Source organism: Leiobunum rupestre, chromosome 1 (assembly GCF_980474605.1).
Source record: "Leiobunum rupestre chromosome 1, qqLeiRupe1.1.hap1, whole genome shotgun sequence".
NCBI classification, from domain to species: Eukaryota; Metazoa; Arthropoda; class Arachnida; order Opiliones; family Sclerosomatidae; genus Leiobunum; species Leiobunum rupestre.
Window position 1 is genome coordinate 72,609,707 of NC_143384.1, and position 24,437 is coordinate 72,634,143.

General features: G+C 37.9%; 1 protein-coding gene across 5 annotated transcripts in view; it reads right to left on the bottom strand.

The window, feature by feature from the left end:
* The window catches only part of LOC149966323 (plexin-A2-like), a 186,947-nt gene that overhangs the window by 60,117 nt on the left and 102,393 nt on the right, over positions 1–24,437 (bottom strand). For all 5 annotated transcript variants that reach the window (XM_090152918.1, XM_090152911.1, XM_090152902.1 and 2 more), the window contains 3 exons: positions 16,066–16,373; positions 15,783–15,995; positions 13,515–14,276 (listed from right to left, as the gene is read on the bottom strand). In XM_090152918.1, the coding sequence (XP_090009044.1) occupies positions 13,515–14,276; positions 15,783–15,995; positions 16,066–16,293 (1,203 nt within the window). In that variant the 5' untranslated portion in view covers positions 16,294–16,373. The remainder of the gene's footprint in view (positions 1–13,514; positions 14,277–15,782; positions 15,996–16,065; positions 16,374–24,437) is intronic.

The following is a 24,437-nucleotide window of genomic DNA, read 5'->3' on the forward strand; positions in this document are numbered from 1 at the left end:
TGCTCAATTACCGAAAGATATGATCTAAAATATTTATAATAAAAAACTGATATAACTGTTACATGCATTTTTGTATATAAAATGTATTTAAATATTTTTAATAAAATATTATGTTTTTAAAGAAATCGAAATTTATAGTTTAAAAAATAACACAAACCAAATGTTGATATATTTACTAATTTCATAGGTGGGGAGATAAAATTGACTCAAGGCAGCACCCCCAAAAAGAATTTTAGTGCCCCTGAGTTTTGGCGTCTGTGTACGGGCCTGTTTCAATGTATGAATAGTGGAGGGGAGAAGTGGAAAAAGAAGTTGCGAGGGGCCCAAGACAGCCCCAGAAACAACCCAGCCCCCCAAAAACCGGTAAAGGCATCCGAATGTAAACCAAAGCCTATATTTATCTTCTTCCTGAATACACTACAGAAGAGCGAAGTGATACGCATTGAACGAGCGTGTACCATCACGGACCGCCGAGATTGAAATGTTTTGAAGACGAAGCGACATTTGGTATATTCGTCAGAGGCGTCCCAATCCGCCACAAAACGTAGGGCCCCTCACCTCGAACGAGCCTCTCCCCTTCCGGCCTGCGGTGTCTTACTCCGCGACTCTCTTCTTAGCTTACATTTCACGAAGAGGAACGAGTCATAGGCGATGTAATTGCTACACTTAACAAGTCTTCAACCACCGATTACTAATCAAAAGTGAAAGGTTTTTTTAGGAGGAAGTGTGGATTGACTGATTTAATGTTGTCAGAATCTCACAGGCCCATTGAGCGGGCGAGAATGAGCTTCATATTTACAAATATTTAGGAAGATGTTATAGAAGTGTCGTTGCAGATTCCGATATAAGACAACTGGTTTGGTTAGTCCAAGGATTTATCACGGTTGCCACAGTTTTTTCACAATCAAATTCCCTGATTTTTCCAGGTTTTCCTAGTGCTCGGAATTGTTTATTCATTATCCACAAAATTTCCGATTTATTTAACAAAAGTTGGTAAAAAGAATATAATTTTAACTTAATTATGTTTTTTTACGCAACCAAGAATTTATTTGAATTAAAATGGTATTTATTTAATTAATGGTTTGTTTTGTTTAAATAATAGGCTTATCCACTTTCGATTATTTAAACATTTTACAATTATTATTCAAATATTGGTTATTTAAATAAATATTTAAATATCGCCGAACTTATTTTATCCATGGATAAAAGTTAATCAAACGCCGACCTCTAGGTTTTCCCTGACTTATTTTGTGCAAAGATTTTGAATTTTTTAACCTATATTTTAGTAAAAGTTTCGTATTTGTAACGAAATTAAATTCCTTGACATTTCCCTGATTTGTATACCCATATTCAAATTCCCTAACTTTTCCAGGTTTTCCAGGTACCGTGGCAACCCGGTTTATTCATAAAATCTATTTATATTTAATTTTTATTGGGAAATTGATTATTCGCGTTCACTGGAAATGTGAAATAAAATTTAAGTTATTATTACTACTTGTATTTTGGGTTTGCTTTGAATTAGCATTGCTACAAATATTATTTTGTATATTTTAATATATACCTAGGCAGGAATCCATACCTCTACTTGGAATGCTTATCCTGGCGTATCGCGTATGGTAAGATCACTCTGACGGCTTTGGCCACGCCTACGAGAGAAAAAAATTACCTTTGCGCGCGCTCCCCTCTCACGTTGTTGTTGGTTAACTTCACATAGTGACGTCAAAAAAACCGTCAGCCACATCGAGACGAAAATCTGCCGCGATAAGCATTCCAAGGTATGGATTCCTGACATAGGCGATTCAATTAATAATTAAAAAAATAATTTTGACCATTTTTAAACTATATTTTAAAGATTTATTATTTGCAACCATTTTCCAGGTTATCTATTTCCGGTTTTCTTTATAAAAAAATTGCCAATTTTTAGGATCAATTTGCAAACTGACATTCTTATATATTATTAAAACTAACTGATTTTAGAGTATTATAGACTCATTTTTAAATTCCCCGACTTTTTCAGGAATTCAAGGTACATTTAGTACATATTTAGTGTATTCGAGATATCTTTGGCACTATGGTGGATCGAGCAAAGCGATATTAATAGGGGACGACAACATGAAGTTGATAAAGTCGTGAATGGACCGTGTTACCGAGGGCCCAAATCTGCAGTTTCAGAATCGTCTTTTTTTCTACGCCTGACGAAATGAAAAGAACGTGTGGCCAAAAACTGGAGGTAGCTATTTATAGGGCTTTATAAAAACACAGCGGGTACGGAGGCCACCTGGTTACCATCAGGACGTTTCTGGAAGGTTAAAAAGGAATGCGAGATCAAGCTTAATATTGCAAGAGCAGTTTGATAGCCGCGAGAGATATTACAAAGAGTTCGAAATCATTTCCAAAACTAATGGAAAATCATTAAAAAACAGGATTGACATTATATTTTCGGATTAAAATTTATTTTTATTGCAACAAAAGTTTACAATTAACCAGTATTTTTAAGGAACACAATATTCAATTTATCACAGAACTAAAGTGAAATTACCTTGTACAATTTCCACGACTTTTTCCCTCAAATCCCCTAATTTTCCCCGACTTTTTCCCTCAAATCCCCTAATTTTCCCCGACTTTATCTCAAATCCCCTAATTTTCCCCGACTTTTTATCTCAAATCCCCTAATTTTCCCCGACTTTTTATCTCAAATCCCCTAATTTTCCCCGACTTTTTATCTCAAATCCCCTAATTTTCCCCGACTTTTTTATCTCAAATCCCCTAATTTTCCCCGACTTTTTTATCTCAAATCCCCTAATTTTCCCCGACTTTTTATCTCAAATCCCCTAATTTTCCACGACTTTTTCCCTCAAATCCCCTAATTTTCCACGACTTTTTCCCTCAAATCCCCTAATTTTCCACGACTTTTTATCTCAAATCCCCTAATTTTCCACGACTTTTTATCTCAAATCCCCTAATTTTCCCCGACTTTTTATCTCAAATCCCCTAATTTTCCACGACTTTTTCCCTCAAATCCCCTAATTTTCCACGACTTTTTCCCTCAAATCCCCTAATTTTCCACGACTTTTTATCTCAAATCCCCTAATTTTCCACGACTTTTTCCCTCAAATCCCCTAATTTTCCACGACTTTTTATCTCAAATCCCCTAATTTTCCACGACTTTTTATCTCAAATCCCCTAATTTTCCCCGACTTTTTATCTCAAATCCCCTAATTTTCCCCGACTTTTTTATCTCAAATCCCCTAATTTTCCCCGACTTTTTTATCTCAAATCCCCTAATTTTCCCCGACTTTTTTATCTCAAATCCCCTAATTTTCCCCGACTTTTTTATCTCAAATCCCCTAATTTTCCCCGACTTTTTTATCTCAAATCCCCTAATTTTCCCCGACTTTTTTATCTCAAATCCCCTAATTTTCCACGACTTTTTATCTCAAATCCCCTAATTTTCCCCGACTTTTTATCTCAAATCCCCTAATTTTCCCCGACTTTTTATCTCAAATCCCCTAATTTTCCCCGACTTTTTATCTCAAATCCCCTAATTTTCCCCGACTTTTTTATCTCAAATCCCCTAATTTTCCCCGACTTTTTTATCTCAAATCCCCTAATTTTCCACGACTTTTTCCCTCAAATCCCCTAATTTTCCACGACTTTTTCCCTCAAATCCCCTAATTTTCCACGACTTTTTCCCTCAAATCCCCTAATTTTCCACGACTTTTTATCTCAAATCCCCTAATTTTCCACGACTTTTTATCTCAAATCCCCTAATTTTCCCCGACTTTTTATCTCAAATCCCCTAATTTTCCACGACTTTTTCCCTCAAATCCCCTAATTTTCCACGACTTTTTCCCTCAAATCCCCTAATTTTCCACGACTTTTTCCCTCAAATCCCCTAATTTTCCACGACTTTTTATCTCAAATCCCCTAATTTTCCCCGACTTTTTATCTCAAATCCCCTAATTTTCCACGACTTTTTATCTCAAATCCCCTAATTTTCCACGACTTTTTCCCTCAAATCCCCTAATTTTCCACGACTTTTTCCCTCAAATCCCCTAATTTTCCACGACTTTTTATCTCAAATCCCCTAATTTTCCCCGACTTTTTATCTCAAATCCCCTAATTTTCCCCGACTTTTTTATCTCAAATCCCCTAATTTTCCCCGACTTTTTTATCTCAAATCCCCTAATTTTCCCCGACTTTTTTATCTCAAATCCCCTAATTTTCCCCGACTTTTTTATCTCAAATCCCCTAATTTTCCCCGACTTTTTTATCTCAAATCCCCTAATTTTCCCCGACTTTTTTATCTCAAATCCCCTAATTTTCCCCGACTTTTTTATCTCAAATCCCCTAATTTTCCCCGACTTTTTCCCTCAAATCCCCTAATTTTCCACGACTTTTTCCCTCAAATCCCCTAATTTTCCACGACTTTTTCCCTCAAATCCCCTAATTTTCCACGACTTTTTATCTCAAATCCCCTAATTTTCCACGACTTTTTATCTCAAATCCCCTAATTTTCCCCGACTTTTTATCTCAAATCCCCTAATTTTCCCCGACTTTTTATCTCAAATCCCCTAATTTTCCCCGACTTTTTATCTCAAATCCCCTAATTTTCCCCGACTTTTTATCTCAAATCCCCTAATTTTCCACGACTTTTTCCCTCAAATCCCCTAATTTTCCACGACTTTTTATCTCAAATCCCCTAATTTTCCACGACTTTTTATCTCAAATCCCCTAATTTTCCACGACTTTTTATCTCAAATCCCCTAATTTTCCACGACTTTTTCCCTCAAATCCCCTAATTTTCCACGACTTTTTATCTCAAATCCCCTAATTTTCCACGACTTTTTATCTCAAATCCCCTAATTTTCCACGACTTTTTATCTCAAATCCCCTAATTTTCCACGACTTTTTCCCTCAAATCCCCTAATTTTCCACGACTTTTTATCTCAAATCCCCTAATTTTCCACGACTTTTTCCCTCAAATCCCCTAATTTTCCGCGACTTTTTCCCTCAAATCCCCTAATTTTCCGCGACTTTTTATCTCAAATCCCCAAAAATTTCCCACAATTTTTATCCCAAATCCCCAAATTTCCCACAATTTTTATCCCAAATCCCCAAATTTCCCACACTTTTTATCCCAAATCCCCCCCCCCCCCCCAGCGTTTTCTCCCAAATCCTACGGTTTTTTTAAATCCTTAAATTCCCTGGTTAATAATTACTATTTACCATAATTTTTAAAATTAACTGACCGGTGGCAGCCCCCTTTAAAATGTTCATCATGTCAGACAAACTATTTATTAAAAAAACCTACCCAAAAACCGATAAAAAATTGCGGCAAAACATTTAACGTCATATTTGCAGAAACTAGAAAGCCAAAAAAGCAAACCTGACTTTTTTTTTAAATTTGCATAAAGTTAAGGCCTCATCGAATTAAAAAAAAAGTGTGGAAGCCACCATACGGTAAGCGACCATGCTTCCTTCAAAAAGAAAAATAACTAAAAACGTTGCCCACGGTAAAACTTCACACGCCAAAAAAAATAGGTAAATAAAAAATTACCATTAATCAAAATCTTCTCGGGTTACGCGGCAGCTTCGGTGGCGATGGTGTTAGTGGAAAATTAAAAAATAAATTTGCCCCTTGAAAATGAGATTGACGTACGTGGTACGTTCAGGGAGCGGACGAAACTACGTTGATTTTCACCGAAATATGGGGCTAACCAACTTTTAGCCTAATTACGAACACCGCGAAACTGAGAAGGGTTGAGGCTTTTATTTTCACTCTTGGCGTTATCGTTGTTTGTGGTGGTAAATACACTTCGGCGCTAGAAAAATCGATTACTCATCAATGGCACTCGATAAAAATTTAATTGATACGTCGTTTGATTGGTATTAGTTTCCTCTAATTATACCAGTGCCCTACCTTTGTTGTTGATCAAAGGGGTTTTTCTTACCCCCGAGTAAAAATTTTACGCTAAAGTCCCCGCGAAACAGTCAATTTATTTGTCAGCGACCACATAGGCGACAAATAATCAGCTAGTCTAATACCCAAGGCACAACATTAGACCCAATTCATGTAACGTGAATTTGTACCAGTAAATACAATCAAGGTATAACGCTAACAACAAAGATTTAAAAAAAAATACGTCGCCCATTTCCGTACATAGATGGCGTGTCTAGTCCGTACAGATACGAATGAAGAGTTATTTCCATTCGCGCCATTAAAGACAAAAATGCGATAAATGACATATCGTTCGAGCTCATTAATTATCCTTTCCGAGTGACGCTGTTTTTACCACCTTCAATTAAAGAGAACGGGAGAAAATTAATAGACTAATAGCGGTCGCCTCTTCGACACTTCTACGAGCGAGGTCAACCCAGTTGCCCCATTTCAATACGAGAACTATATTCAAACTGGTGCTGAGAGGCCATCGACCAAATACACAATCGCTCGCTCTCTACGATAACGACATTCTAAGGGATCGTACGTGGGTCGAATCGCTAATTCAAACAGTAACGATCCAAGAAATATAAAAAACTGCAACCCAGGAAATAGAGATATTTCATAGAGCGCTAAATGAGCTCTCGAACGACACACTATTAATCAAATTTTGCAAATTGGAACGATTAACCATCGAGTGTTTCCATCGCCACGCGTGACACCGAAGCTACGTAGTTTTTACATGATCTATTTTGTGCTAAAATTTTGCGTTTTCTAACCCGCATTTTAGTTAAGGCTTCCCATTCAGGGCTGACACAATATTTTAAAATTCAAATTTCCTGAACATTTTAAGACATTTATTTTTTAAATTCAAAATTAGACCATTTATAACTTTATTTTTGACTTTTATCAGAGTTAAATTTCAAATCAGTACAAAAGTTTTTGTAAGTTTCTATAATTTTTTTAAAGTTGCAATGAACTAAATAACAGAATTTTTCGTAGATCGAAATTACCTTCAAAAAGCGTCATGATAAAATGTAATTCCCCGACGTTTTACAAATTCCTAAAATTACCAGACTTTTTACGAAATTCCTAAAATTACCAGACTTTTTACGAAATTCCTAAAATTACCAGACTTTTTACGAAATTCCTAAAATAACCAGACTTTTTACGAAATACCTAAAATAACCAGACTTTTTACGAAATACCTAAAATAACCAGACTTTTTACGAAATACCTAAAATAACCAGACTTTTTACGAAATACCTAAAATAACCAGACTTTTTACGAAATACCTAAAATTACCAGACTTTTTACGAAATACCTAAAATTACCAGACTTTTTACTAAATACCTAAAATTACCAGACTTTTTACGAAATTCCTAAAATTACCAGACTTTTTACTAAATACCTAAAATTACCAGACTTTTTACGAAATTCCTAAAATTACCAGACTTTCTAAGCCCATTTTAAAATTCCCCGACTTTCCCTGGCGTGTGGCAACCCTGCTATTTGTAACCGAATTTAAATTTCCTGATATTTCCCTGATTTTAAGACTAATTTGTTAAATTCCCTGGCATTTCCAAGTAATATGGCAACCCTGCGTAGAATAGAAACCCGCCAAAAAGCTTGAATTGTCGCCACCTGGTAATAAATAAAAGCATTAGCTTCTAATGCTTGTTTCCCTGTAATACATTTGTGAATTACTGTATTTAGTTCCTATTAGGTCGAAAGTATAATAAATGTTTTTTTAATTTTATAAAAAAAAAAACCCCAATCGATCAATCAGAAGTAAAATAAGATCGTGATCAATCATAAAATACAAGAAATCGGAGGCTCTGTTTTCATCAAAATATAGAAATGGCCCAAATAAAGGAATTTTGTTCCGAGGTGGAAATAATTGCGCGAAACATTTCTTCCGTTTGGATGTTTTGTGAAGCGAGCCTCGTCGCGGAGTTTGAGATGGGAAAGCTAAATTAGCGGCGTGATTTTTGGGAAAATCAAAAACAGCGCGCGATCGTGTTTTTTGGCTCATTAAACAAAATGGCCAAAATGGAAATTCCAGCACGATTTTCACCGGACGCCGAAGCAGCGAACGGGGTGAAAAATCTCAGGTTTTTCTCCAGGGAAAAACGAACAATGAAGAACTAAATATAATATAATTTTATCGAATGTCACTCGCACTTGGCAGTGAATAGTTTGACTGGAAAATATTTTACTTTTACGATTGCGAGAAAAATTGTACAACTGAAATAAAAATCCAGGTAGCTTTATAGGTGGATCCAGGCAGCTTTTACAGGGTAGCCACAAAATTTGAGATTAAAATTCCCTGTTTTCCCTAACCATTTTAAGAGATTTTCCCTGACTTTAAGGCCAAAATTTTTATTTTTATATTTTACTTTTAACAGAAGTTAAATTTAAATGAACTTATATTTCAGAAAAAAGATTATTGCAATATTGAAAATATTAACCATACTTTCAAGGAAATAAATGGAAACCACATAATTTGTCATAGATCTAGAGTAAAATCACCTTCAAAAAGTGTCAAGATAAAATTTAATAATTCCCAGACCTTTTAGGCCCATTTAAATTCTGACGTGTGGCAATCCTGTTTTAGGTTGAAAATATCCAGGCAGCTTTTAGATTTAAAATAGTGAAAAATTCGACCTGGGAAATATGGAGTTTACTGGACCATGTGTTAAATAGTGGATAATAAAATTTATCCTATTCAAAATGGTAAAAAATATACAACAAACTAAATTTAAAAAAATAGTAAACAAATTTGTACTAATGTTCGTGACGGTAAGAGAGGGAAGGAAAACTGTTTTTGCAAGGATTATTTAGATCAACGGTATATATTACTCCTTGTTTTTACCCTCGCTGGACTCTTGAGCTCGTTATGTCGTCTGCTACCGAGTTGAAGAATTCATAAAACACGGCGGATTAAAATTAATCCAAGTGATATTAATAAATTTGTTATATCAAATGTTTGAAGTATAAAAGTATTTCTTTTACTTAACTAGTCATAAAAGGAGAGTGCTTAAATATTTAAAATAACGAAAAATTTTGCACGGTTTCGATGATGTTTAACACCTTGTGAACTAAGGCTTAGCATTTCATTGACAGCCACAGTAGTGTATCAATTAGAGATTGGTGGTGTGTGACGTAGAAAAACAGTGAAAGCACGCAGAAATATTTTATGAAAAGGCCTATTCATTCTTAGTAACACTGAAACCAGGGTTAAATATATCGCCATTTCTCGAAAGAGCGAATTGCGTTTTTAAATAACCACGGATAGCTCCCGTCTTGAAATTGCGCGACGGTTAAACTAAACGCTGACTTCACCGGTCTCTGTGGTTTGCTTCTGATTACTAAGTGAAGACAAAAGAGATTGTATTGGGAAAACAGCCCGTGACCCAAATTACGAGAATAGATTCTGGCCCAATAACACTTCTCGGGATTTTTTTTTTCATTTTTAGCTAACTTAACGAAGCTCCGATATTGGTTTCAAAACGTAGACCCCCTAACACCGTTCGTTATTACTCCAAAAATCTCAGGCGAGATGTCCGACACTTGCAAATTTTGAGTACGAGATTTTAAATCTCAACATGATTTCACAAATCAGAGCACAATTTTCTTGTTAATTTCTGGTTTTTTTTAGACTGAGTTTTTGAAACTGATTTTCATCTCGATTTCAGGATTTTCTAGTGGATTTTGAGAATTTGAAATTGAGATTTTGAAACTGATTTTCGTCCCGATTTCACGATTTTCTAGTTTATTTCAAGATTGCTAAATTAATTTTATCTTATAGTGTATGGGAGTTTTAAAGAATGTCAGACCCATCGATTTAAACTTTTAGCAAGAATGTATTTTGGTTTTTGGCACATTTAAATATTTTAAGTTTTAGCCGTGGGAAATTTATCCTACAACAAGGCACCCACTCAAATCTTAAATTTTTTAAAGGAAAAATAAGATTATATTCAAAAATATATAATACTACAAAATATACTAGAAGCTAGCCTGGTTAACAATAACAAAAGTTATTGCCTAGAATGACTTTGTATAGCTAAATCTAGCAATTTAACTGTGTGGCGGGATTTGAAATGGGCAAAATATCAAAAGTATAGGATTTTATAGGAATTTGATGATTTCGCTAAAAATATAGCATTAAATATAGCATTTTATATAAATTGAAGGACCTCTGGGGCCCTGCTACTAATTTTGAAAATATAGGATTTCATAGGAATGATATGGTATTCACGTAAAATGTAAACAAGATGGCAGCCAAGACTTTAAGGCTAGGCATTATGGAAGAAAAGGCGATGACACTAGCCTTCAACCGCAGAGATGATGACGTCACGACAATACTCTTTATTGGCTAATCCGTTCGTCCTTGAAGAACAACACGAGAGGAGAAGAGAGGAGAGATGGGCAATGTTGAACCCCAAAATTTAATCGAGTTATTGGTAAACAAGTGTTATTAACTTACGGTAAACATTTCGAACCAGGACAAGGGGGTGTTTTATCTTGGCCAGGACAGGGGGGTGATAACAATATTTGCCGATGTACGCTTCGGAATTTCGGAGGGATACTCGTCTCTATTGGAAAGTTGCCAAAAACAGACTTAAATTCTACAACACTCAAAAGTTCCTAGTCTTAAAGGTGGTGACGTACTCTATCTAAAACGAGTTCAGACTTTACCGCTAGAAAGGGCTTTGATTTAAGCGTAAAGTAAAGTTGTCGAGGGAGCTATCTTGGTGGAAAAGGACGCGGGCTTTGCAACGGGGATATTTGCTCCAATAATTGGATCAAGGATACCCCCCCCCCCCGCCAATCAATATCGAGTTTAGTGGCCCTGGTATAATCAATTGGCTAAAAGGAGGCCTTCCCCTCTTGGTCCCGATCCGGGTTTGGAGGCGTCCCATCAGGACCATCCGAACTTTAACGAGAAAAACTAATAACGCACCCTCCCCCGCTGATCAAAGGTTGAGAGACACGAATTTTCTTAAAAAGCTTTTTAATCAGATTATAGCAATTTAATGCGATTACATTATCTAATATAAATCTATTATTTTCTAATATGGCATAGCTTCGGGGTTCATACAACTATAGACGGTAAAATAAATTCCAACGGCTTCCCAGCCTCTGAAGGGTTTTTGAATTTGAGGGTACGAAAAAAGGGGAAACGTTTCGTGACAGCATGGCTGCCAGCCTCCCCGCTTCGCGACTTTAATTGTCACTGAAATCATTTCAACCGTTTTTCACGTCATTACGATTGATCTAAGTTAATAATTTGTATTTTAATTTAAAGAATTCAAGTTATAGGTAAATTTACAGTTAAACAACCATTTTGTCTAGCTTTTATTCCCGAAATATAACGGTCAGTTTAGTTAGATGGTGCCACGTGCTCTACGAAGAATCACGATTTAGATATTTGTTACTCGGCGAGTTAAAAATTGGCCTCTGCGCATGCTCCAATACCAACCAATCCGGTGTTCCCTCCCTGGCTAGTGTCCAGTTTTTAAGTGGCAATGACGGTTTCAAATTCCACCCACATTTATTTTACCGTCTATTGCTGGGTGACCATGCAAACCTCAAAAAAATCTTATAAGAAAAATAGGAAATATTTAGTAATTTAATTAAAATGTTTTTGACAATTATAGAATTAATGTCATTAAAATTACAGGAAAACATTGGTTTCAAGTATTTATGAAGTGAAAATTCATCGCTATTAAAGATAATTTGGTTTTCTAATATTTCTAAAATTCTTTATAATTTTCCCCTTTCCGTTAACGGTAATAACTTTACCGTGAATAGTTAGTGTAGGGAGCTGTTGGTTCGTGTGGCATGCAGGGCTTGCCACCACCCTCCTACGCGTTGTAATCCGGCCACCCGAATTAATGGCTTTAATAGTCGCAAGATGACTAAGGCCTAGCTGATTTTTATAACTATGTTTCATTGGTTGTTGTAATACTATATTTACAACATTGCTATATTTTAAAAGGGCTCTACTTTGGAATTTAGAAACAGAGCTCTAGGATTATTTCTGGATAAAAGATGGCGCTACAGAGCACTAAGAAGTTAAGAAGGAGACTGGTAATTTGTGACGTCTAGACTTAGCACTGACTTTGAAGGATATCCCCATTTGCAACTAGATGCACATTGACCTTTTGCAAAACAACTTTCTTAAACTCAAGCGTTCCGTATCGCTGTAATGCATAAAAGATCCATTATGTATCACACAGCTGCGTATGACATTTTAAGTATCGTTTGTGATAATGTCACCAATATCTGGAACCTCATTTTCATTTGGAAGCCTCGTGTAAAGTTTCCGATGGGCAATACCCAATAAGGGGAAATTAACCATATTGTTTCATATGAGTTTATTAAATAACTATTTTTTTCAATGGCAGTTTTTTTCTTAACTCTTGAATAAAATATGGATATTCATATTAGCTCTTTTACCTTTTAACTTCAGCCATCTTTAAATATCACAAATGAATTATTTTCAATTTTGTTAAATTATACTATATTATTATGATGATAACCGGGCAATTAGTATTTTTAGACCCACGTCAAATTTTCGGCATGTGCGGATTACAATACTAATTCATCGAGCAAACGTTAATTTTATAGCCATAAAATATTTACTATACGTGATTTTAGGACACCAATAAACAAATACCGGGTTGCCACAATATTCTCAGATTCGAATTCCCTGTTTCCCCTGACCATTTTAAGACCAAAATTAGACCGATTTTAACTTTCACATTAAATTAAATAAAAAATTCATAAACCCATATTTCAGTACAAAAGTAATTTTAACGTTAAGAAAACCTTTCCAGGATCTAAATAATAACAAAATTTGCCATAGATCTATATTAAAATTACATAAAAAAAATTGTCAAGATTAAACTGAATTCTCTGAATTTTTACAAATTCTTAAAATTCCCTGACTTTTCCCAGACGTTTAACACATTCTTAAAATTCCCAGACTTGCCCATTTTTAAATTCCCCGACTTTTCCCTGACGTATAACAAATTCTTAAAATTCCCAGACCTTTCCCTAACTTTTTCGGCCCAATATTAAATTCCCAGACTTTTCCATGAAATGGGTGGTAAAATGAATTCGGGGAACCTGCAGGTTCATAGCAGCCATGGAGGGCAGTTTCCCCCACCAATAAAACACTCGTCTAAGCCCCCGAATACCCGAAACTAGTACTCTGAATTGTTAATTCATTATCCACAAAATTTAAGATTTAACAAAAGTTGGTAAAAAGAATATAATTTTCACTTATTTAATTATGTTTTTTACGCAACCAAGCATTTATTTGAATTAAAATGGTATTTATTTTAATAATAGGCTTATCCACTTTCGATTATTTAAACATTTTACAATTATTATTCAAATATTGGTTATTTAAATAAATATTATTTAAATATAGCCGAAGTTATTTTATTCATGGATAAAAGTTAATCGAACGCCGACCTCTACCCGAAACTAGCTTTAATTCAGTATCGTGAAAGCAAAAATAACTATCGTAGAGAGAAAAAAGAATGAAAAGTGAACTTACCGTCATCATGCACATTTGACTAGGATTGATAAAGTCGAGGCCTCGCTGTCCGTTTCCGTTGTAACAATGCTGAATGTTTTGCGTGAATTTGCGGTGCACGGCCGACAAGGCGTAGACGCACAGGGCCGAGTTCTGACTGGGTTTATTGTAGACGTCGCTTTCGTCCTTGGATTTGGCGAAGACGAGAAACAACACTTCGTCCTGGGCCGTGATGCCCAAGGAGACGGCCAGTTCGGAGCCGGGGTGGCCCACGAAGGCGGCCTGCGCCAGGTTGTAGTCGATGCCGTCGGGGGACTTGCAGACGAGCGGCACTTCCGTGTATGAGTGGTAGTGTTCGTCGTTCTGGCAAATCCGCACTAGCTTGGAGATGAAGGGCTTGGGCGGCTCCGTGTCCTTCTTCTGGACCGTCACGAAGTACGAAAACCCTTTGGAGCTGAAGCCGAAGACGTAGTTGATGGGGTACACCTCTCGCGACATGCTGTTGACCATGACCTTGGTGCCCGTGGTCACGCCGACCGCCGCGATCGAGAACAGGTTCGGCGTGTCCAGTTTGCGGCTGCTGATGGCCGGCACGTCCGAGCGGTAGGGCCCGTTGCCCGTGTAAGTCACCCCGACGTAGAGCACGTGTTCGCGGGTCAGTTTCTGCGGACCGGGAGCCACGAACACCACCGTCGACGCCGTGGCGTTGTTGGCCACCACCGATTCGGCCACTGGCTCTTCGTGCTTCGTCACGTTCTCCATGTCGTGCACCGTGCACACTCCCTACGCGCGGTAGACACCACGCATTAACCTTTCAATTTCGGCTTAGTTTAAATTAAGTCGGAAGTAAATGAACCGGAAGTTATAGAAATAGCGCTCAGAATGGGAGGGCGTTTTCCTAATGAAAATGATGAGAAAATCGATTCGAATAAAAGCTAATTTCCATCACCGTCGTTTGACACGATAAATTTAACTTGGGAATTGGGGGTATAGCTATTTCTATGAATAAAAAATGGTTTCATAAAAACAAAAAAGGTTTTTTTTTCGGCCTAGGAACGCGCAAAATTTCAAATTCGAGGTCAAAATGTAACTTCATAAGGAAAACTTCTCCAACATGGGGAGTAGAGCAGTCTGATAACTTCGGTGCATTTACTTCTGATTAAGTTACTAATTTTATCAGTTATCCATAGCTGTACTCTGAATGCTTATCCTGCCATATCGCGTATGGCAAGATCACTCTGACGGGTTTGGCCCCGCCTACGATATAAAAAATTTCCTCTTCGCGCGCTCCCCTCTCACGTTGTTGTTTGTTAAGTTAACATAGTGACGTCAGAACCATCGAGACGAATATCTGCCGCGATAAGCATTCCAAGTAGAAGTATGGATTCCTGATTATACTTAACTAAATCTAATTTAAACGTGCACTTTTTCAAAAAAAAACAGGCAAAAATGTTATTATACCGTATCAAGAATGTGCGTTATTATACCATTAGCCGCGTTCACACTAGACACTTTGGAACCGTTTTAAAATGGTTTCCAAAGTACAAATTGTAAAATTTTGCTGTAGAATGTATTTATCATATGGCTGTTAATACAGTTGACACTGAAAATGTTCAATTTTAGCTTTCGAAACCGTTTAAAAACGGTTCCAAAGTGTCTAGTGTGAACATGGCTATAGAGTTGTAAGTCGGAAAAATTTCCGGAAAATGTTTTCATTCCATGATTAGTCTAATATATTGTTTGCAAATTTAAATAAAGCGGCATTTTCGCCTCATTTTTTTAAATCTAAAAGTAAAATTAAACTTCTAGACTAGTTTAAACTGATTAACAATGTCACACTATTAATGTTTTGTAGTATGATTACTGTTTTTAGACTTTTTATATCGATAAAAAGATAAAAACATTAAAAACCCTTAAAAAGTAATTTGCGTTCCAATTTTTTATTTTTCCGATTTGCGGAAAATGTTTTGGAAATAAATGAACAACTCTTATAGCTAGGCGCAACAAACACAGCACCCCACACAAGTGTAACGCGACCCGTCAAAAGTCGTGCATTTTCTTGTGTACAGTTTTCATTGGCGCCTGCTTCCGTCAGAAGGGGGTCGGAAAGGAGTTATTTCGGAAATTGTCTTCCCCCTTTCCATAAAACGTTCTGCGTCAAGGCTCGTCCAATGAAATTTGTACACAACACTGCGTTGACTTAAAGGCTAGCCGCGTTCTCCTTGTGTTTGTGGCTCATAGATTATAGCGTATCAAGAAGGTATGTAATTTTTTGGGTCCGTATTTTACCTGGAAGAGACTCCCGCAAGTAATGAGCCTACTCTTGGGGTAGTCGATGACCAAGGCTTTATTGTAGTAGTCAGTCGGTTTCTTGGTTTCGTCTGGACAGACGCCGCTGACCGGACACCGACTGTTGTCGGGCCGGGGACCCATTTCGGCCACCGACTCCAACTTGAGGAAAGGCGTCAGCTGATAAATCTTATTTACCGCCCCGATGTACACCTGCGAACGATAAAGCGGCGTTCTTTTAACCCACTGACCAACGGGCGTCGGCGAGATCGAAGGGAAATACCTTTCCCGTGTAATCCTGCACGGCCATGTGTATGAACCTCTCCGTCTTGGGGTCCTCGAAGCTGACGTAGTTGCCGCTCGAAGTGACATTGTGGTGGTGCGTTTGACCACTGGGAGGGACAGCGACGGCGTGGGCAGCGGTCAAGAGCGACGAGCAGACCATGGCCGAAGCCAGCACGGTCAGCAGTAGAGCGGCCATCCCGAGCCTGCGCTTCTGACGCTTTTTCATCGCGGAGAGAGACCTCCCGACGATGACCGCATCCACCAGCTTCGACGACAGAGGGCGCTGACCGCAACAGCCACTTTGATCTGCACAGAGGAAAAATACACATTTTTATTACTTATATTTTTCTCTAAATTCCTAAATATTTTAAACATAAGACAAGGAAAATTTCTACTTTTAACAAAATTTTTAAACACAGGGTTGCCATAATTTTCAGAATCAAATACCCGGATTATTCCCAGTTTCCCTAACAATTTTAAAAGATTTTCCCCGACTTTCAGAAATCAGAAACTGATTTGAGATTTCAGGGTGCAATTTTCATGTGGATTTTCGTGGGTTTTTTTAGACTGATTTATAGATTTCGGAATCGATTTTCGCCCATATTTCGGGAATTTCAAGTTGATTTCAAGAATTGTAAATTCTTTTTTTCTCTAGAGTGTACGGGATTTTCACGAATGTCGGACTACTCGAAAATATATCGTAACATTTATGAAATAAGCATTTTTTTTTAAATAAAACCACGTTAATTAAACTATAATTGTTTAAAATAAAGTTAACTGGAGAATCTGCTAAGCGATACCGACTGAGCTAAAAATAATAATAATATTAGTTTGTTTAAAAACTGGTAAGAAAATTAGAGTTGGTCGAAGCAATTAATTATGAGGGGGATGACAAGACTTCAGTAAAACCATGGTTTATAGAATGGAAAAAAATAGAATAGAATAAATAAAATATTTTGATGGTTACCGATGCCAGCGCCTTCTGGTCGCTACTATAAACCATCGAGTTGGGAATATTAATCTAGAGATCCAATCAAATCTGCTCCCCGTGAAACCAAGTTTTTGAAAATTACGAATGTGTCGTCTCCTCTAAAATGACGAGAAAACGTTATCATATGACCCGTGGCGCCATCCATTATTTTTGAAAAATAAATCTTTTTGCCGGAAAACGCGTCTTATTTGAACGAACCATTGAGAGATAGACGGCGCCACGGGTAGAATGATAAAGTTTTCTCGTCATTTGGGAGCAGCCGGCAGTATTCTTATTTTTAAAAAACTTGTTTCGCGAAATACTGAAATCCGACGTTTTGATTGGATCTCTAGATTAATATTCCCAACTCAATGCTATAAACTACCAATTATTCGATGGAGCTGGTGAACCATTCTAATTTATAATCCCTGGTAAAACCTCTAAAAATGTTTTAGTATGAACTTAACATTTAGACTTATTTAAGCGAGTCAAAATATTTTACAAAATATTGTTGATCAATACGGGTCGGAAACTCAGTTTTTAAAAAAGAAGATTAACAATAATTAAAATCTTAATTATCATATCCTTCCTTTCGGTTGAATGAAAATTTAAATATTAAAAATAATTATACCTTTAAATGTCAATAGTTGATTTTATAAAATAAAAAGTGGTCTTGCCCTTTTATAAATGTCAATTGATTTGTAATACTGGGTTTAATTATTTTTATAATAATTACGAGTAATTTTCTTCACCATTTAAAGGTCGAAATTAGGTTCAACTTTTCGTCTCAAACAAAAATGAATATGAAGCACCACGTATGCATTAATGGGTAAATTTGATTATTGAACAACTAAAACAAAATCGATATTTTCAAACTTCGCGAATAATTAAATTAAAAAGACTTTCTAAACTTCGCGAATAATTACAGGCCTATTTAGCCAAAAGCAGCTGACAATATAAAGCGGGTTCGATCAAAAAGTAGACAAAAGACTAACTTAAGTACTTAACGGACACCAGGTACGGGGCTAACAAAACTTTGAGACAAGACAAAATAGCAGCCAGACCGACAGGATGCCAATACGACCAAGTGGACAAAACGGAGAAAACCTACACGAGATCTTCGCGGGAAAAAACGAGACCCGCCGCAGACAACGCAGACTCGTACCGCCATGGTAGACTTCGACGTAAGTGCCGGGTGACAAGTCGGAAAAGGGACGTATGTGTACTCTGTCAGCGCACCCTAGTGTCAACAAAAGGAAGCCTCCTAAGTTGACCGTACTTATTAGTCAAGATAATGGGGAAAGTGGACCGTGAAATAGACATGACTTAGCACCATCCCCCCCAAAAAAGAGAAGCCCGCTACGAAGGGGCAGCCTCCCTCGGGCGGTATTACAACTCGAACGGCGATTGGTTGTATCCGCTACCCCCTGGTTTCATTCCCAGACAGACAAGATCTTAATGAATTAAGTATACCACGAAAAAGGGACGACTAGCCGCTTTTTCAAGCCACCGACGGATTAAAGTAGAAGTGACGCTTTATTGCGGTCGCGAGTGATGGGACAAGCCAGTCGGGAGATTAAAATTTACACAGGATTTAATCGCTTTGGACTAGGATATAATTAATTTGGAAAATACTAATTCAGTTGGCGGAGAGGGGTGCCCTCGCGTCATGGGGAGCCATGGTCGATCCTATCTTGTGGTACTACTTAGCAGGGTTGTCAGTTTTGCAGATTGAAATTGGTAGACCTTTCCAGGACCCTTACCCTTTTCAGAGATTTCCCCTGACTTTTGTTTTTGCAAAATTTTGTAATTTTGAAGCTATATTTTAGTAGACATTTTTCTCTTTGTAACTTAAATTAAAATTCCCCCGACTTTCGGCCCCCATTTAAAAATTCCCGACTTTCGGCCCCCATTTAAAAATTCCCGACTTTCGGCCCCCATTTAAAAATTCCCGACTTTCGGCCCCCATTTAAAAATTCCCGACTTTCGGCCCCCGTTTAAAAATTCCCGACTTTCGGCCCCCGTTTAAAAATTCCCGACTTTCGGCCCCCGTTTAAAAATTCCCGACTTTCGGCCCCCGTTTAAAAATTCCCGACTTTCGGCCCCCGTTTAAAAATTCCCGACTTTCGGCCCCCGTTTAAAAATTCCCGACTTTCGGCCCCCGTTTAAAAATTCCCGACTTTCGGCCCCCGTTTAAAAATTCCCGACTTTCGGCCCCCATTTAAAAATTCCCGACTTTCGGCCCCCATTTAAAAATTCCCGACTTTCGGCCCCCATTTAAAAATTCCCGACTTTCGGCCCCCATTTAAAAATTCCCGACTTTCGGCCCCCATTTAAAAATTCCCGACTTTCGGCCCCCATTTAAAAATTCCCCCGACTTTTCGCAGCTACTGTGGCAACACTGCTGGGTGAAAATTGGGAGCCAGTCCTGCCTTCAGTGACAAGTGCTCCTCTGGTTAAAGGGCTTTTTCCTCGAATTCTTCGGTTTCCCTTAACCATGAAAACTTGCCACGGTAATCAATTTGCTGCCTTATGACTTGGATATCAGCTTGCCAAATTATAATTATTGTTGTTATTATTAAAATGTCTGACGCTATATACCGAATACAATAAACCAAAATGGCGTGTGCAAATATAAAAGTTAAAACTTTCTAAAGTGTTAAGTGTACGAAGGACTAGAAGTACCTCTTAAAGATGGAACCAATCTTCTCATAATGCATAAATTATAGTGTTGTTAATTTTCCGAAAAAATTATGTAATTTAACTTTTTATCGATATAAAACGTCTAAAAACAGTAAACATACTACAATACATTAATAGTGTAACATTGTTAATCAGTTTAAACTAGTCTAGAGGTTTAGTTTTACTTTTAGATTCGAAAAAATGAGGCGAAAATTCCGCTTTATTTCAATTTGCAAACAATATATTAGACTAATCATGGAATGAAAAGTTATATTTTTTTCAGAAAAATGAAAAATTTTCAGAAAAAAAGGGCTCTGTCATTTTCCGACTTACAACACTAAAATTACACGCTGGAAAAAATATCTTTTTCCAATTTTGGAAGGTACACTTATCAGGAAATATATTATATACTTATGACAAAACGACGCCTACTTAAAATTGAACGAAAGGGAACAAAATCAAAAGAATAGATTTCAAGATGTGAAATTGGAACGAAGTACGTGTAAAGGAACGAGACCGAAAGCATTTAGTGACGTCATAAGGAGGGACCGCGTAGACATTGTGTTAGAGTCCCTTTAAGCCCCCAAAAAGAGGACAATAGAGAGCGAGAAGACGTAGGGGTATAAAACTGAATAAAATATGGCACCGAATTGTCGCTCCATCGAAAATATTACCCAAATGTATAATCAATGAGATTTCCCGGCCGAACGTCACCTAGCGGGTCGCGGGGAAGCCGCTAAGGCGGTACAGTTTGCGGGTGATCGAATCGCCATTCGAAGAATAGGAAGAGATGCCACGGAACAATTGGGCAAAGCTTTCGTGTTTTTTCCTCCTTACGTCAGGCGCTTGTGTGCCGTGCAACGGAGCCATATTTAATGGGGAAATACGCGATTGAAGCGACCCCCAACGCCGAACGGCCGAAGTAATTTGCAGCAAAGTGCGCTCTCTAAATATAGTCGTGGAAATAATCCCCAAGAATGGTGGTGTAGTACATTTTTTACATATCCTTTTATATCGAGATCAATTAGGGGGAAGAAACGCGCTGCCCCCCACGCTTTCGTTCATTGGGGAGAGCGACCAGGGGGGGGGGAGGCAGAGAGAAATATCAAAGTAATGGGAGTTGATAGCTCACTTCTTATATCGGTACGGCTGATTTTGCTCATAAATACTTAAGCATTCTTCATCGGCTGTATAGAAATAGACTTGGCTGTAGTGATGGCCACGCTACTCTCGTTTTGGAAGAAATTGAGCGGTAAAATGTATTTTTATAAAAGTGCAAAACGGAATAGAGATAAACGAAAATCTTCGACGTTTAAAAATGAGCAAGCTTAAAAACTAGCGAAAACTTGCCCCGGCTTAAAAACTAGCGAAAACTTGCCCCGGCTTAAAAACTAGCAAAAACTTGCCCCGGCTTAAAAACTAGCGAAAACTTGCCCCGGCTTAAAAACTAGCGAAAACTTGCCCCGGCTTAAAAACTAGCGAAAACTTGCCCCGGCTTAAAAACTAGCGAAAACTTGCCCCGGCTTAAAAACTAGCGAAAACTTGCCCCGGCTTAAAAACCAGCGAAAACTTGCCCCGGCTTAAAAACCAGCGAAAACTTGCCCCGGCTTAAAAACCAGCGAAAACTTGCCCCGGCTTAAAAACTAGCGAAAACTTGCCCCGGCTTAAAAACTAGCGAAAACTTGCCCCGGCTTAAAAACTAGCGAAAACTTGCCCCGGCTTAAAAACTAGCGAAAACTTGCCCCGGCTTAAAAACCAGCGAAAACTTGCCCCGGCTTAAAAACTAGCGAAAACTTGCCCCGGCTTAAAAACCAGCGAAAACTTGCCCCGGCTTAAAAACCAGCGAAAACTTGCCCCGGCTTAAAAACCAGCGAAAACTTGCCCCGGCTTAAAAACCAGGGAAAACTTGCCCCGGCTTAAAAACCAGGGAAAACTTGCCCCGGCTTAAAAACCAGCGAAAACTTGCCCCGGCTTAAAAACCAGCGAAAACTTGCCCCGGCTTAAAAACCAGCGAAAACTTGCCCCGGCTTAAAAACTAGCGAAAACTTGCCCCGGCTTAAAAACTAGCGAAAACTTGCCCCGGCTTAAAAACTAGCGAAAACTTGCCCCGGCTTAAAAACTAGCGAAAACTTGCCCCGGCTTAAAAACTAGCGAAAACTTGCCCCGGCTTAAAAACTAGCGAAAACTTGCCCCGGCTTAAAAACTAGCGAAAACTTGCCCCGGCTTAAAAACTAGCGAAAACTTGCCCCGGCTTAAAAACTAGCGAAAACTTGCCCCGGCTTAAAAACTAGCGAAAACTTGCCCCGGCTTAAAAACTAGCGAAAACTTGCCCCGGCTTAAAAACTAGCGAAAACTTGCCCCGGCTTAAAAACTAGCGAAAACTTGGCCCGGCTTAAAGACTAGCGAAAACTTGGCCCGGCTTAAAAACTTAGCGAAAATTTGGCCCGGCTTAAAAACTTAGTGAAAACTTGCCCCGGCTTAAAAACTTAGTGAAAACTTGCCCCGGCTTAAAAACTTAGTGAAAACTTGCCCCGGCTTAAAAACTTAGTGAAAACTTGCCCCGGCTTAAAAACTTAGTGAAAACTTGCCCCGGCTTAAAAACTTAGTGAAAACTTGCCCCGGCTTAAAAACTTAGTGAAAACTTGCCCCGGCTTAAAAACTTAGTGAAAACTTGCCCCGGCTTAAAAACTAGCGAAAACTTGCCCCGGCTTAAAAACTAGCGAAAACTTGCCCCGGCTTAAAAACTAGCGAAAACTTGGCCCGGCTTAAAGACTAGCGAAAATTTGGCCCGGCTTAAAAACTTAGTGAAAACTTGCCCCGGCTTAAAAACTTAGTGAAAACTTGCCCCGGCTTAAAAACTTAGTGAAAACTTGCCCCGGCTTAAAAACTTAGTGAAAACTTGCCCCGGCTTAAAAACTTAGTGAAAACTTGCCCCGGCTTAAAAACTTAGTGAAAACTTGCCCCGGCTTAAAAACTTAGTGAAAACTTGCCCCGGCTTAAAAACTTAGTGAAAACTTGCCCCGGCTTAAAAACTTAGTGAAAACTTGCCCCGGCTTAAAAACTTAGTGAAAACTTGCCCCGGCTTAAAAACTTAGTGAAAACTTGCCCCGGCTTAAAAACTTAGTGAAAACTTGCCCCGGCTTAAAAACTTAGTGAAAACTTGCCCCGGCTTAAAAACTTAGTGAAAACTTGCCCCGGCTTAAAAACTTAGTGAAAACTTGCCCCGGCTTAAAAACTTAGTGAAAACTTGCCCCGGCTTAAAAACTTAGTGAAAACTTGCCCCGGCTTAAAAACTTAGTGAAAACTTGCCCCGGCTTAAAAACTTAGTGAAAACTTGCCCCGGCTTAAAAACTTAGTGAAAACTTGCCCCGGCTTAAAAACTTAGTGAAAACTTGCCCCGGCTTAAAAACTTAGTGAAAACTTGCCCCGGCTTAAAAACTTAGTGAAAACTTGCCCCGGCTTAAAAACTTAGTGAAAACTTGCCCCGGCTTAAAAACTTAGTGAAAACTTGCCCCGGCTTAAAAACTTAGTGAAAACTTGCCCCGGCTTAAAAACTTAGTGAAAACTTGCCCCGGCTTAAAAACTAGTGAAAACTTGCCCCGGCTTAAAAACTAGTGAAAACTAGCCCCGGCTTAAAAACTAGTGAAAACTTGCCCCGGCTTAAAAACTAGTGAAAACTTGCCCCGGCTTAAAAACTAGTGAAAACTTGGCCCGGCTTAAAGACTAGTGAAAATTTGCCCCGGCTTAAAAACTAGTGAAAATTTCCCCCGGCTTAAAAATTAACAAAAATTTCCCCCGTTTAAAAATGAGCGAAAAGAGGAGAGAGAAAATTTCCCCACTCGAAAAATAGCGAGAGGCGCTAAACTTTTCCGCTCAATAACGAGCGAAAGAGTTAAATTTCCCCGCTCAAAAAAATCCAGCTCATTTGTGAGCTGAGAGAGAAACGCAATTTTGCTCAAAAAATAGCGTGAGCTGAGCGGTTCTTTAACCAAAGTGCCCAAACCAAGTCGGCTGGTTTCATTTATTTTATACTTTCATTTCCAAGTCAGACAGATTTTTATCCCTTAACGTTGAAGAGAATTCAATCTTATTATGAGAAATTTGCTTAAAAATATAAGGAATTATAATGATAAGAATCTTTTGAAATGATAGGATTAAATACAGGATTTCTTGGAAAAATTTTTTAGCATTAAAATATAGAAATATACGGGGCTGGATCAAGCCTAAGCTCTTTAAAAATTTAGGCATTCTTATATATCTAAATCAAAATATAAACTGAAAACCAAGTTTTCTGCACTTTATTTTACAATCTATGTAATCTTTTTAGAACTTTTTGCTAAAAATATAAGATAATGGAATAATATATTTCTTTTCTTCCCAGTTTTTTGTCAAAATTAGACAATTCTTATCAGTATATTTTAATTTTATCATAAGTAAATTTTTTAGTATAAAGGTGACTCGTCATTATATATTTCAATAAAAAAACCTATTACCAAGTAAAATATAACCTTCATTAAATTTGAATAACACTACTTTTTTAAATTTCCCTGACCTTTTAATTAAAAGGCCTAGGTTTTCTTCTGCCAGTCCCCCTTTAAATTAGGCCAACATGTTCAGCGGTTGGCCTACCACCAGGGTATTTGTGCTCCACTAAGTTAATTTAAAGGGGGACAGGCAGAAAAAACCTAGGCCTTTAAAAGACGCTTAGGCTTGTTTTC